The sequence below is a fragment of the Poecilia formosa genome, unplaced genomic scaffold (genome assembly GCF_000485575.1).
Source record: "Poecilia formosa unplaced genomic scaffold, Poecilia_formosa-5.1.2 Scaffold187, whole genome shotgun sequence".
Taxonomy (NCBI): Eukaryota; Metazoa; Chordata; class Actinopteri; order Cyprinodontiformes; family Poeciliidae; genus Poecilia; species Poecilia formosa.
This window is the reverse complement of record NW_006800126.1, coordinates 1,071,309-1,083,991: the sequence shown is the minus strand read 5'-3', so window position 1 is coordinate 1,083,991 and position 12,683 is coordinate 1,071,309. Positions and strand designations below refer to the sequence as shown.

Below are 12,683 nucleotides of genomic sequence, written 5' to 3'. Positions count from 1 at the left end.
TATATATATGTATGTGTGTGTGTGCAGCTGTGCCACTTTAGCAGCCCCCTTGCAGACCCAGTTGACCCTGCTGCTATAGAACAGACAGACACAAGCAGAGTCAGACGGCCCCTGGGGTGGTCCTGTCTGAGGCACGGTATTATGGGCCAACGAGGCTAGGGGCCCATACGCAGGCAGGGACACGTATATTGTAATTGCACACACACACACACACACACACACACATGCACACACACACACACACACACACGTATAGGTCCAAGGACAGATGTGTGTAAAAGCTAGAATACATACAAGAAAGAAATCTGATGAAAAGGTTCAATATCTTTACCTTAATTTTTGTTGAAATCAGTAAACCTTTAATTTGCCTACTTGTTGTCGCACATGTGCAAACTTTAGGAGGACTCAAGCAGTTCCTTTCACTTTCACTAAATTGCTGAAAAATGGTAGACAAAGCTCGCACACCACAAAAGTATTTTATGTTCATTCTGCAACTACCTGCAGGTAGGTGTGTAGATGCGAGTGGCGGGGTGACACATCACCAATCATCTCTGCACAAACCCCCAGAAAATAACTGAAACTGGAATAATTATTCAGTTATACATACTAGCAAACTTCAACAGTGATAGTTGATGTTACTAAATGTGTCATTTGGCGGGGAAAGGAGCGAGTGTATGTCATTTCCTCCAAAAGAAAAAAAAAATGCAGTGGAATAAGGGGAAAATCTGCAACTCGCAAAAGCAAGAATTAAAAAAAAAAAATAAAAAAGGAACACGCCTGCGAGGAGACTCAAACTAAATTCCCTGGCGAGCATTCAGATCACTCATGTAAGAACACACAAACACACACGCACACACATATACTACTTTACACATCTCCCACCATGTGACCCCTAATCACAACCCCAGAGCTTGGACATCAAATGAAGCAAGTTTGAAAAAAAAAAAAATCATCAGGAGTAATTAACGCATTTTCATATGCAAATGTGATTAATGCAAAACTACAAAGTCATTATGCAAATCGACTTTTCCTTGAGCCTCTGTACAAATATTCGCAGCTCAAATCAGGGATCAGTCTCGCCATCTTTCTTTTTTTCTTTTTTTTATCTCCTTTTCCCTCTATCTCTCACTCTCTCTCGGAGCAGAGATAATACGTAAGTAGCATGTGAAGTTATTTCCGAACTCACGCGGTGTGTGTGTGTGTGTGTGTGTTTTCATGCGATGGGGCCGGGGCTATGGCATTACGCCGCCTGCCTACTGATTACTGGCTGCTTGGCACTGGAGCGAGACGGGGAAGCCGGCGAACAGGGGAAGGTATGAATATGCAAAAGCCTGATTGCTTTTCATGATTAAAGCCTATTTAATATGGAAATGAGAGCAAGCCAGGTGATTAAAGGACCATTGGGTGGTTGGGCAAAATAAAAAAAAATAAATAAAAAAAAGAGGGGATGAAGAAGAGGTGGGGTAAAGGGACACCTTCAAGTCCGTACAAGTGGAGAGGTGAGCAAACTGGAATGTCGCTGAATGTCAATGTCGGTTTCAGATTTATTCGGCCTGTTTGAGTGCAGGAGTGTTGCTTCATCTTTTGAGACATTTTCAGGGGTTGCACCACAGGTTTTCATCCAGTAACCACAGTGACTCATTTAAGGTGAGAAAAAAAGCATCCCTCCTTGCCCATTAGCTGAAGACTTTAAAAGAAAAAAGAAAAAAAAAACTGATCTTATCATGTTAAAATACTCCTTCGCGCACTTTCACACCCGCAGAAATTTCCTACATGCAAAGTGTGACCGTTCTTAAGTTTATCTCCACTTTGGTGTCCTTTGATCGTCAAAAATCAAGTGGCGCTTTGGTTCTGGATTGAACGTCGGTATCTGTATCACATCGAGCTGTTTGTTTTCACCCCACCACAAAAAAATAAAAAATAAAAAAAATAAAAAGTACAGCAAAAGTGACACAAGCGAGATCACAGGTGGACAGAGAGCAAAACGGCGAGAGATGTTGGAGGATGTCACCATTGCTCACATCATCTCATGAAATATTCAACTGTGTGTGGTGAAAGAGACAGAGAATGAGAAGAGGGAAGGATTGTCATGATGCCACTTTGCCCCCAAAGTGCTCTGAGGTGGCGATCAGGGGAGGTATTTGGGGTTGGGACGGGGGCGGGGGGGTTACGACAGGCATCCTGGGAGGAGTTCAAAGCAGGGCCAGGGTCGTCTCAGTGCGGCAACGCTCCCTTGGCGACAACTTCTCCCGCCTGTGTTATGACATGCATCATTCTTCACGTGCAAAAAAAAAAAAAAAAATCCAAATATTACTAGACTCCCAACAAAATCCAAAACGCGTACACGCACACACACATACACATTTTGTGCATGCATCAGCAAGAGAATCTCAGGAGGGGGGGAGAAAAAAAATTCAAAACAGGGCAGAGGAAGGCCATTTTTCATCTACTGTACAAACCATGTGAAAAAAAATAAAACAGCATGCACATGTAAGCGTGCGTGTGTGTGTGTGTGTATTTGCGCGGGTGCGTTTTGCACCTTTTGGGGTTGAATTTGCTGGCCTTGCAGCATGTTTTTGCAGTTCAGGCGAGCGGGGCTGACAGACAAAGAGGCCAGACAGGATGTTATAAAACACAACCAGGTGAAGAGGAGAGGGGTTAAAGCATACGCTTGCATGCTACACGAGCGCTTCGTGCGTTATTAGCGTGCAGAATTCGGCTCCCTTTTTCGGTGCACCTCCCCGCTTCCTTCGATTGCTCTGCAGGTCGGATCTGCCCGGCGTGCCTCGAAGCTCACATGCAGTGAAATTTTGATATTTCCTTATAGGGGGAAGGGAAGATGTGCTAGCAAGTGCCTCTAACACTTTGGACTTAATTAGTCCTAATAATGTAATCTAATTTGCTTGAAACTTGAGACAGACTTGAGTGGCAATCTAATGTGTTGAACAAAGCTCCCTCCTCGCTTTCATTTGGGGGCCTTGGAGTGCTTTCATGTCCTGTTCTCTTAGTGATAAGACTTTCTGTCTGAATGACTAACTGGCTGCAGCTCTTTCAGGCTGACTCAGTCTTTAACGCGGCCTGTTTTTTTCTCCTCCTCTGACTGTCCTGCAAAGGCAAAATTGAATGTAAAATGATTGATTGGCTCGTTTTTTTTCCTTCTCCCCCCTTCCTCTTTGTTTGTTCCCAGAGCTGTTGAAAGCTCTTCAAGTTTCCCAAATCGAATTCTTCAAACCCCCTCCCCTCCCAAAAATAGAGACGATTAACAAAAGCCACATTGTTACTGAGCGGCGGTCAGATATTTTTATTATCTGTTGAGGGAAAATCTTGAGAACTTCTCTCTCTCTTTTTTTTTTTTTTTTGGAGCGTCGCTTTCATTCTCGCAAATCGACGGCGACGTCCAAACCTTTGCTGTCACATATTTTCTCTGATCTCCTTTTACAGATACTTCCCAAAGCGACTGACGACGGCCACACACAGCTGCCGGCCACATACAGACGCCGCGCATATGTACAGGATAGCAGCACAAGACAACAGAAAGGAGGTCTCTACTGAGTTTGGCTCGAAAATAAACAAATTGTTCTGATCTGAAATGGCCGTAAGGCGTTTTGAAATACCCAAAAAGCCAGTTTGGTCTGCTGGAAATCTGAAACAGAAACTAAAGTGTTTTCTCCCCAGCTTCCTTGTTTGTCTCAAAGTCGTTCGGCTTGCATTTTAAGCCGCACGGAGCCTAAAGAACTCTCTGTTTCGCTAATGCACGAGAAGCAATATCCTCCCTGGGTGTTTCATGTACAAAAAAACAAAAAAAAAAACCCCACTATCTATGAACATGCAGAACCGTACAGATGGATGTGTTGTTCCAATTAATGACAGCAGTGATTCAACGCTGCGCTAATAAGCGCTTTCATTTTGCTCCAGTAGTTAAAAGTCATTTTAGTAAAATGCCAGAGAAAGTGCTAAAGTAACCACAACTGTCTCAAGTCTACCTGTTTCTGCACACTGCCTCTCAGGAGGCTCATAGAGCACTACTACTTTTTGTTACTCCACTCACAAAAAAATAAAAAACATAAATCCAGCTGCAAGCTGCCAGCCAGCTGGCTGAAAGAAATGTGGAACATCTGAAGTTTCCACTTTGACTCATTTTGGACACACAACAGTTCTTTTAAGACAAAAAGATGAATCTTCTTAGGAAACTTACTCTTGTTTTTAACATCTATATTATTAGTTTATTTAATTTAGTCAAATTTCTCAATTTCTTGTATTTGTACTTTTTTTAATATATTTTATCAAAACAGGTTTCTCTTTTAAATGAGACAATGGATCTCAATGAGACAACCTGTATAAATAAAGGTCAAATAAAATAAATTTAACTTTTACCTCACCTACAAGACAGACAAGTGAGGCTGGGCATTGCCAGTCAGCTGGATGAATAGAGACTATTACATTTTCAGTTAGCAGACAGTATAACTAAACAGCTAATGCTAACTCAATAAACTACCATCAGTCACCAAAGCACAACTGATAATCCATTTATTTTGTCCATGTTCAAATGTTTATGTAACATAACCTGTTTGCAGCAAAAAGATAGAAAGAGACGCACAGTAGCTAAACGTGTTTGCTAAATTAATATGAACTGACAGCACTTGGTGTGCAAGTTCAGAAAAATGTTTGTTATTCAAAAACTGATCTTGTTGCTCCCAGACTGGCTGAGTAGAAAATGATCAGAATTGATCCTGATGTCAGTTTTGGCCTTACAGAAAATCAGTCCAGATCATTTTTAGAAACAACGAGTTATCAATGATGTCAACTTGCCTTTACGTAGCCATGTTGACTTTTTAGGTGATTAAGTACACTCTGCAGCAAAAAGTCTTTAAAGTGTGACTTTGCTGATTTACATAAAGGCTTTTGCATGTCTAGAACCAAAAGCTTCGCTTCACATTATTACCACTGAAGATGGATCACTGGTATGAAAAGAAAAAAAACAAAAAACTAAACAATAAAAGCAACATTTCCAAACATGATTTCTGTGGTAGTTCTATTGCTCCGAGCGGTTCAGGGGTCCGAATCAGCTGCTTTGTTCAATTATGCCTTGGGCTGGCTCTGTTTTATACAAGAAGCACCACCATCCACTTTAATTTTACAGTTTTATTCTATTTTTACATTCATTTTTGCATCAGGATAATTTGTTTAAAGTAAAGAAAATCACAGCTACAATAAATAATACATTAGCTGCAGTTGGAGTCGGTATTGCTTTTTGAAAGATTTTACTGTAAAACTATTTAGATTGTGTTACATAAGACAGTTTTCAAATAACTACTGCAGTATTGAAATGAAGATGATCATAACGTGAGATTCTCATACAGACTCTCACTTTAGCCACCGTCATCACGACTACATCAGTTGGAACTGCCGAAGTGTGAAGTCTGTAATGGCAAAAAAGCTGAACAGAGCTGCTTTAGTCAGAGAACGAGCCATGAAAGCTTCCCTTTAACCACTCGGATCTGACCATGACACAACAGTGGAACACAGCGGTGACCAGTTTCTGCGTTAGCCGTTTAATCGTGCGTGAAATTCCGTCTGGAAACATCTCAGTCTGCCGAAGCCTTGCGTAATCCTGGACAGCCTTCCCAGCCCTTTGGGTGCGATGGTGACTGTCTCCTCTGATAAACTCTGCATTGGTTTCCCTACAGCGCCGGCAGTCGGCAGGCGCTACCATTCTTACACACACACACCCATACACACACACACACACCCTGTTTTTTGTTTTTTTTTCGCCCCCCAGGCCCTCCAGCTGTTTTCCCTTTTCCCCCCGAACAGCCGACTGAACGGCCTTGCAGCTTTATTAATCCGTTTCTCCTCACCCCAACCCACACACACACACACATACATGCACCCAGACAGAGTTTAATCTTTAACTTCTGCATATAATGCTGCTGGATTTTTGTTTTTTTCTTTTTTGTCAAACGCTCCAATAAGTGACGTGCTCTCGCAAAAACAAAACAAAAAAGGAAGAAATAAACCACGTTGGTCTGATTGTGTCATCGTTTTCTCCTGTTTTAGGAGTTTCAACTTCAACACTGGCATGTTTTGCGTGTGTGTGTGTGTAACCAAAAATAAGTGCACACTTGCACATATTTTTTGACACTCCTGGTGAAGATGTGAAAGAAAAGTTACATAAATAAATCTTTTATTGCAGTAGTATAATCTCACACTGATTTTTTTAAAAAAACATCATCCTTAGTTAGATACATATACTTCTACATCAACATGTATGTAGATAAAATATATTTTTCACTTTCACTTTACTTTTCCAAGTTGATCTAGGAACTTCTAATTGGCAATTAAGACCTCTTGTTGATGTGGGGAATACATATGATGTGACACAGAGGCCTGTTTCTGTAGGCTTCATGTGGACCAATGTTTATCTACAACATACAGTGTGCAGGATGGAAAAGTAACAAAAATTAAATAAAAATACACCAAACACCAAAGATTCCTGTTAAAAATCTTCAGTGAGTGCCAATCAGAGTTCACAAAGTTTCCATAGCGACCATTAAACCATATTTACACGGCAATAAGTTGTTTGGAAGTGATACTAGCAACAACAAAAAATAACTTTTCAGCCCTACTATCACAAATGTAAACATGTGGATGTTGCTAAACTCTACTGGGAGTTTAACTAGAACTTTGGGCTTGGATTAGGTAAGACGAACATTGAACGTATGGATAAGAAATCCTTCAGGTTTGGTGTGAAACAAACGGTAAATATTGTAGAAAAGCAACTGTTAAGTATGGAAGAGGATCTGTGATGCGGTGGGACATTTTTCTCATTAAGCAACCCTTCAGATTTTGTTAAAGTGGCGTTGTGAACTTTTTAAAATGCTAACATATGGGGAACAAAAACAAAGCAATTGACAAGCACTAGAAAGCAAAGAACCAATCATCACTGGGTCTTTGCAGCAGGGTAATGATCCAAATTAACACAGAAGTGATTAGTCACTCACAAACATCTCATTTGAATTTGACGTAAATCAAATTAAAAAAAAAATCAATCTCAGGAGTGAGCTAAAAAGAGGAATGGTCCAAAACTCATCAATCTGTGTGCTCCAAAGTTGTGAAGCATGTAAAAAAAGGGCCTCTCCTATTAGCAAAAAAGTAACCATAAAACTTATTTCCAACAGAGGTTACCAAAACTGTCTTCAGTCACTTCAGTTTATTCCCCCCTGAACAAACATACTCAAATTAATGGCTTGATTTTATTATTATTATTTTTTTTTTTTTTTTTTGTGTGAGATTATGGTCCTGCAGCATCAAGATGAAACGATTTCAATACCTTTTGCACATCTTCACCAAGGATGCTAATAAGTACTCACTACACACATACACACACGCTTTACAGACACTTAGCTGTAGAGGGCGCTGTGTGGGTAACATCCTCCTTACAAAGAAACAGACACAACTCTGCAGCTCTGAGTCACTCTAATGAAAATCATCTCAAGCTACATTAATCCCTCCTGAAGGCCACCGTCAAAATAAAAGCTTTCTTTAAAGAGAGAGCTGTGTGTTTTGGGAGCAGTGTGTGCCACCTGTGCGTTTAACACTCCGTACCTCCTTTCTCCTGTTTGGGGCAGATTCCCTTGGCCGGGGTCAGCCTCCTGTGCTCGTCTTCCTCCCCGCCGGGGGTCACCTGGACGCCCACCTCCACCGGAAGTGACCCTCCTCTGCCGAGCTCCAGCGAGCGGGCCCGGGGCGAGACGGGAACGCCCATGATCCCGCCGGCCTCGCCGGGCTTGGAGAAGGCGCCGGGTCCGCCGCCGCCGGGCCCCCTGCACAGCCGCCGCTTGTGCTCGATGAAAACAAGGATGTCGCCGAGGGGGAAGTTGGTCTGACACTGGCCGCAGGTCAAGAGGTCGTGCTCCCCGGGCCCCATCCTCCGAGGACTCGGGGTGGACGGCTCCGGAGAGGGAGATCGAGCGCCTGAGTCATGGTTGACCTCCGCTGTGAGAAAAAGAGACGCAGAAAACAATTAAAAAAAAAAGACATTCAGTCAGTGAGAAAAACATCCTCAGAGAGAGAGAGAGGAAAAAAACTCAGCAAGGTTTAGTCCTGAAACCAATACAAGATAACAACCATCCCTCTGTACCGCACAGGGTGGTCGTTACATTAAAAAAAAAAAAAAAACTGTGTCACGTTCAGGGGCTTGAAACAGCAGAACGCTGTTAAGACTACTTTGCCTAGATAAACACCTGCGCCGCTTATCTCTGAGAGAGATCTGCGTAGGTGGGACCAAAAACACTTTACTCTACATGTCAGTGTGCGTCTGCGAGCGTGTGTGCGCGCTCACTCCGCTTGTGTTTTGTGTTTGTGCGGCCAGGAAGCGATTCATCTCAACGGCGCAGGCTTGGTTTCCGGTGAGAGCCCTTCGCTGCGCTGAGCTGTCACAGTGAAGATGGTTGCCTTCCACCACGTGGGAGCCTCGGCTTCTGCTCGACAAAGTGCATAGCGTAACCAAGGCCACATCCACAAGCCTCTGTTTGTGTGTGTGTGTGTGTGTGTGTGTGTGTCTTAAAGTGGGAAACATGAGGAGGGGGGAAAAGAAAAAACTGTTTCATGTGTGCATGAATGGATCAAGACTCAGGTGAGTTTAAACGGTATTCTCAACAGACTGAAAATCCATAAAGCCAAACCTGGGGTCCTGTTAGGAGAGTAAATCTCATTCTTCACAGATCTGACACGGTCATTAATAACCATTACAGCGTTCTTCTCTACCTCCTCCCGCCGCCCCTATGGCACAGACACCGTCCCTCAGCTTAACGCAAATCCCTCATGGACAACTTCCACTTTTTTTTTTCTTTCTCCACACTACCCTGATGTACCACCATGAAAATGTGTCCTCTTCTTGAGAGCCCAGAGGAAACCTGAAGCTCCAGAGACAGTGAGGGATGTCTGGGCGAGCGAGCGGGAGATCAGGGAGGGGAGCCGCGTCAGTGCCTGGGGGGGAGAGAGAGAGAGAGAGAAAAACCCATCTCCTTCTCTTTTGTCTCTCTCCTTCTCCAAACGACACCCCAGTGAGTGATCGGTGAAAAATTAGAGCCATTTTTTTGTTTCCTTTTTACTTTTAACTATCTTCTTTTTGCCTTTCTTTCTTGTTCGTTTTTTGGATTCTGGTTTGAGCCAAATTCCCGCCAAAACGTCTGACGCATAAGTTGCCATTTTCCCTTTGTACTTCCGGTTCATACAAACCATTTCACATTTATATACTTAAACTGCATCTTAGCTCATGTAAGAATACAATTTAAAGTTAGCAGTTGTTACTCTCTAAAAACTTTACGTTACAGGCAATTTCCTTTTGCTTTGTGTTTGATTGCTGAAGAAATACATGTTAAATCACGGCTCCTGATCAACCCATTTTAACTTTGAGGAACCTTATGTTATTTATCAGAGCTATGTATATATATGACAATAGAAAATTACTTTAACTCTGGTTAAAATGAGGCATGATTGGTACCAAACGGCCTGCAAGTCGTGTACAAAACGCTCAAAGTTTTGAAGGCACGAAACGGCGAAGCGGAGAAAATACAAGCATTTGAAAACGCAAAAGGATGTCCAGTGATTTTAAGAATTTGTGTATGGCTGAATGACAAAGCCTGGGTATGAACAGAAGAAATGCCATTCAGCTCCTTCCTACTTTCATTGCATACCTCTAAAGAAACCAGTTTGTTAAACAGTGACAGTTAATTTTTTGTCACTTGCAGAAATTGTAAAAATGCTGAAATCTTGTGTTCACTTTGATGTTATATCACTTTCTAAATTAATTTTCTCCATGTTGAGGTTTTTTTTTTTTTACTCTATCTGAATTTGGGTCAGGTTACTCTAATCTAATCTCCATCTGACAGATTATGACCCCCGATCAAACCGAAAGAACTCTGAGCAACTTCCTGTTCAAAGATTTGTTTTTAGTCACACAGAAAAGTAGAATAACGACAAAAAAAGTATCACCCTGGGGGGTATAATATAAATTAAAAAAAGAAGAAAAGAAAAAGAAAAAAAGTTTATTTTTTATTTTTAAGCCTTGCAATTATTCTAGTATCATGTTTGGAGAATTGGGCATTTATCCGAGCACTTTGAACTGTTTTGTGGCTACTTAGTTGCATAATTCATGACACTTAAGTAGTAAGAAGAAGCAGAAAGCAGTTTTAGGACACCGAGTACTAGTTGAGGGTAGGAAATGGTTTGTTTGAGCTTACAAAATGGATGTAGGGATGGATGAAACGGCAACATCTGGGTAAAACGTTGGTGAAGAATCCCCCCGTCATTTTCCCTGAAGTAAAGAATTGAAGTATTTTCGGAAAACGACGTCATTTTGTTTGGCTCTGCTCCCTGTTTGGGTTAGTTGGCATGTGACAGATTAAATCACAAACACCGAAAGGCTTTCTGCTAATGGGTAGCATTTGTCAGAGCCTTATAACTACATTTCCTTATGCTCATTGTACATGCAGATGATAGAAAATGACTTTAAATTATCCGATGTCAAAGCAAAGCAGCAAGCGGACGTTGAGTATATATGAAACGTTCGGTGGCAGATGGCTCTGTTTTTGGACCTGAAAAACATCAGGCGACGAAATGACAAAGTTCTGAGCTAGTAAAGGGGCGAAACGATCAGCAGCTGTTCCTTCCACTGTTGTGACTGTTGTTGTCTCCCCGGCTCCAGTCACCATCTTTGTCCTCTTTTAATTTTTGCGCCCCGTTCGCTTTGTTCCTTGAATCAAAAACTGCGTTTCCGGCCATTCGGTCGCACACACTCACACGGATCTAACCAGGCTTCGGACCCACGCCACCATACGCGACATTGAAAAATAAAAAGAGAGAAAATACTAAAGAATGTGTGTGCAGCTATTGTTCTTATCGCTCATCTCAAACCGTTTCTCTAAACTTCCCAATCATCTCTGTTAACCTCTGATCTTTTTTTTTCTTTTTTTTATCCAATTTCACTGTTTCCCTTATTTCTGTTCAGATAAATAACTCCTCCTCCTCCTCCCTGGGCCCAGTCACCCATCCACCCACGTAAACACACACGCACACACACCTGCATCGGCACATTCTAGTCATCTCCAGTCGTTCCAAGCATGGACCAATGCCAAATATCTTTCTCTAGATGGCGATGGCTTCCTGGACTCCTGCCAAATAATTTCCATCTCATATTCTTTGACGGCAACGGAGGAAAAACAAACACATCTACCCACAGTTCACAGCTTGTAGCCGTAATTCAGACGAAGCGACACTTGGGCCGTGTAAAGGCGATACGCGCCATGCGTGCAAGCAGAACCTCACACTGAGCCGGCCCGAGGCATAAGCAAAAAAAAGCGCCCCCCCCCCCACTCTCCCCCAAATCCCTGCTTAGGACCTCCAAAGCAGCAGGGGGCCCCCGAGAGTCCCCTGAAACCAAAAAGGTTGTAAATGCACCACTTTTGTTTCGCTTGTAGTCGATTTTGTGAAGAATAGGGCAACTTTAAAAATTCACTCTGATTTTTAAATAGGACAAAATGCAAAAATGTTTACCTGAATTAATTTATTTAAGTTCCAGAACTGCTAACAAGCTCTTCTACATATAAAGAAAGTGGAGTTTTTGGGAGCAGACTCATCATATCTCAACACAGCTGCTCTTGCTTCTGCGAATAAATCTCAATGAATAAGTGAGAATTTTCCACAAGTGCAAACCTCGCCACTCTTCCCTGCTCCACCCAGCCTGTACTGAAACAATAAACACAAGATATGATGGCAGGAGGAAATGAAGCACATCCAAATCTCCATAATTTCAGTAAACCTTCTCTTAAGAGGACTGATCAGTTATTTCTAAGACACTTAACGTGCAAAGAGGGCTCTTAAACCCATTTTCTGCCCGGGCCCCGGCTCAACGTTTGGGCCGCCCCTGCACGCACAGGAGATAAACAGGACAGGTGGCGAAGGTGGGGGTGCGAAAACGAGACGACAAAACGAGAGGATGAGCTGACAGGCGCCCTGCAAACCGAACCCCCGCGTCTCGACTTGAGAGACAAACCTAACGAGGCCTGTTTTGCTGAACCTACGGTTGAGTAACGCGGCCTGAGGGCAGAAGGCGGTAAATTACTAGGAGCTGGCACCGAATCTATGCCACTGGAACGAAACTCGGACACCTTCTCACAACCACGCCCGCACGCTCGTCTTTCCTCAGGCTCACCTGCGAGAGGGAGTGAGGGAAGAGGGGGGGAGAGAAAGGGAAATGTGTATGCTAGAAGGAAACAAAGAAGGAATGCGTACAGGAGGGGCTAAAAAAAATCTGGTTGGTCTGGCGTATTCAAAACTTTATCAGATATGTTCCATACAGAGCTGAGGCTGGACCCACTTCTGATTGTACTCGGAGTTTCTGTTCAGCTTTTTCAGTTTAATAAATGCCAACAACAATTATTATTTTATGCCTTTATCATAGGAAAAAAACTAGTGTTGATGTTCTGGAAAAAAAGCAGAGGCTCCATCCGTTAAGTTGTGGCTTGAGGAACTGGTAAGGCTCTCTCATTTGGAAAGATTACGGTTCTCATTAGCAAATAATTTAAAGCAATTTAATAAAACTTGGCAACCCCTTCGGCAATATATTGATAACTCTATTTGAAGAGGATTTGATCTGAGCCTCGGTGTGATAAGATATAAGT

At 42.5% G+C, this 12,683-nt stretch overlaps 1 protein-coding gene across 1 annotated transcript in view; it reads right to left on the bottom strand.

Annotated features, from left to right (window-relative positions):
* bcl11bb (BCL11 transcription factor B b) overlaps positions 1-12,683 on the bottom strand; it is a 37,999-nt gene that overhangs the window by 19,158 nt on the left and 6,158 nt on the right. Inside the window, exon 2 of the mRNA XM_007566158.2 lies at positions 7,606-7,995. Coding sequence (XP_007566220.1) covers positions 7,606-7,995 — 390 coding nt within the window. The remainder of the gene's footprint in view (positions 1-7,605; positions 7,996-12,683) is intronic.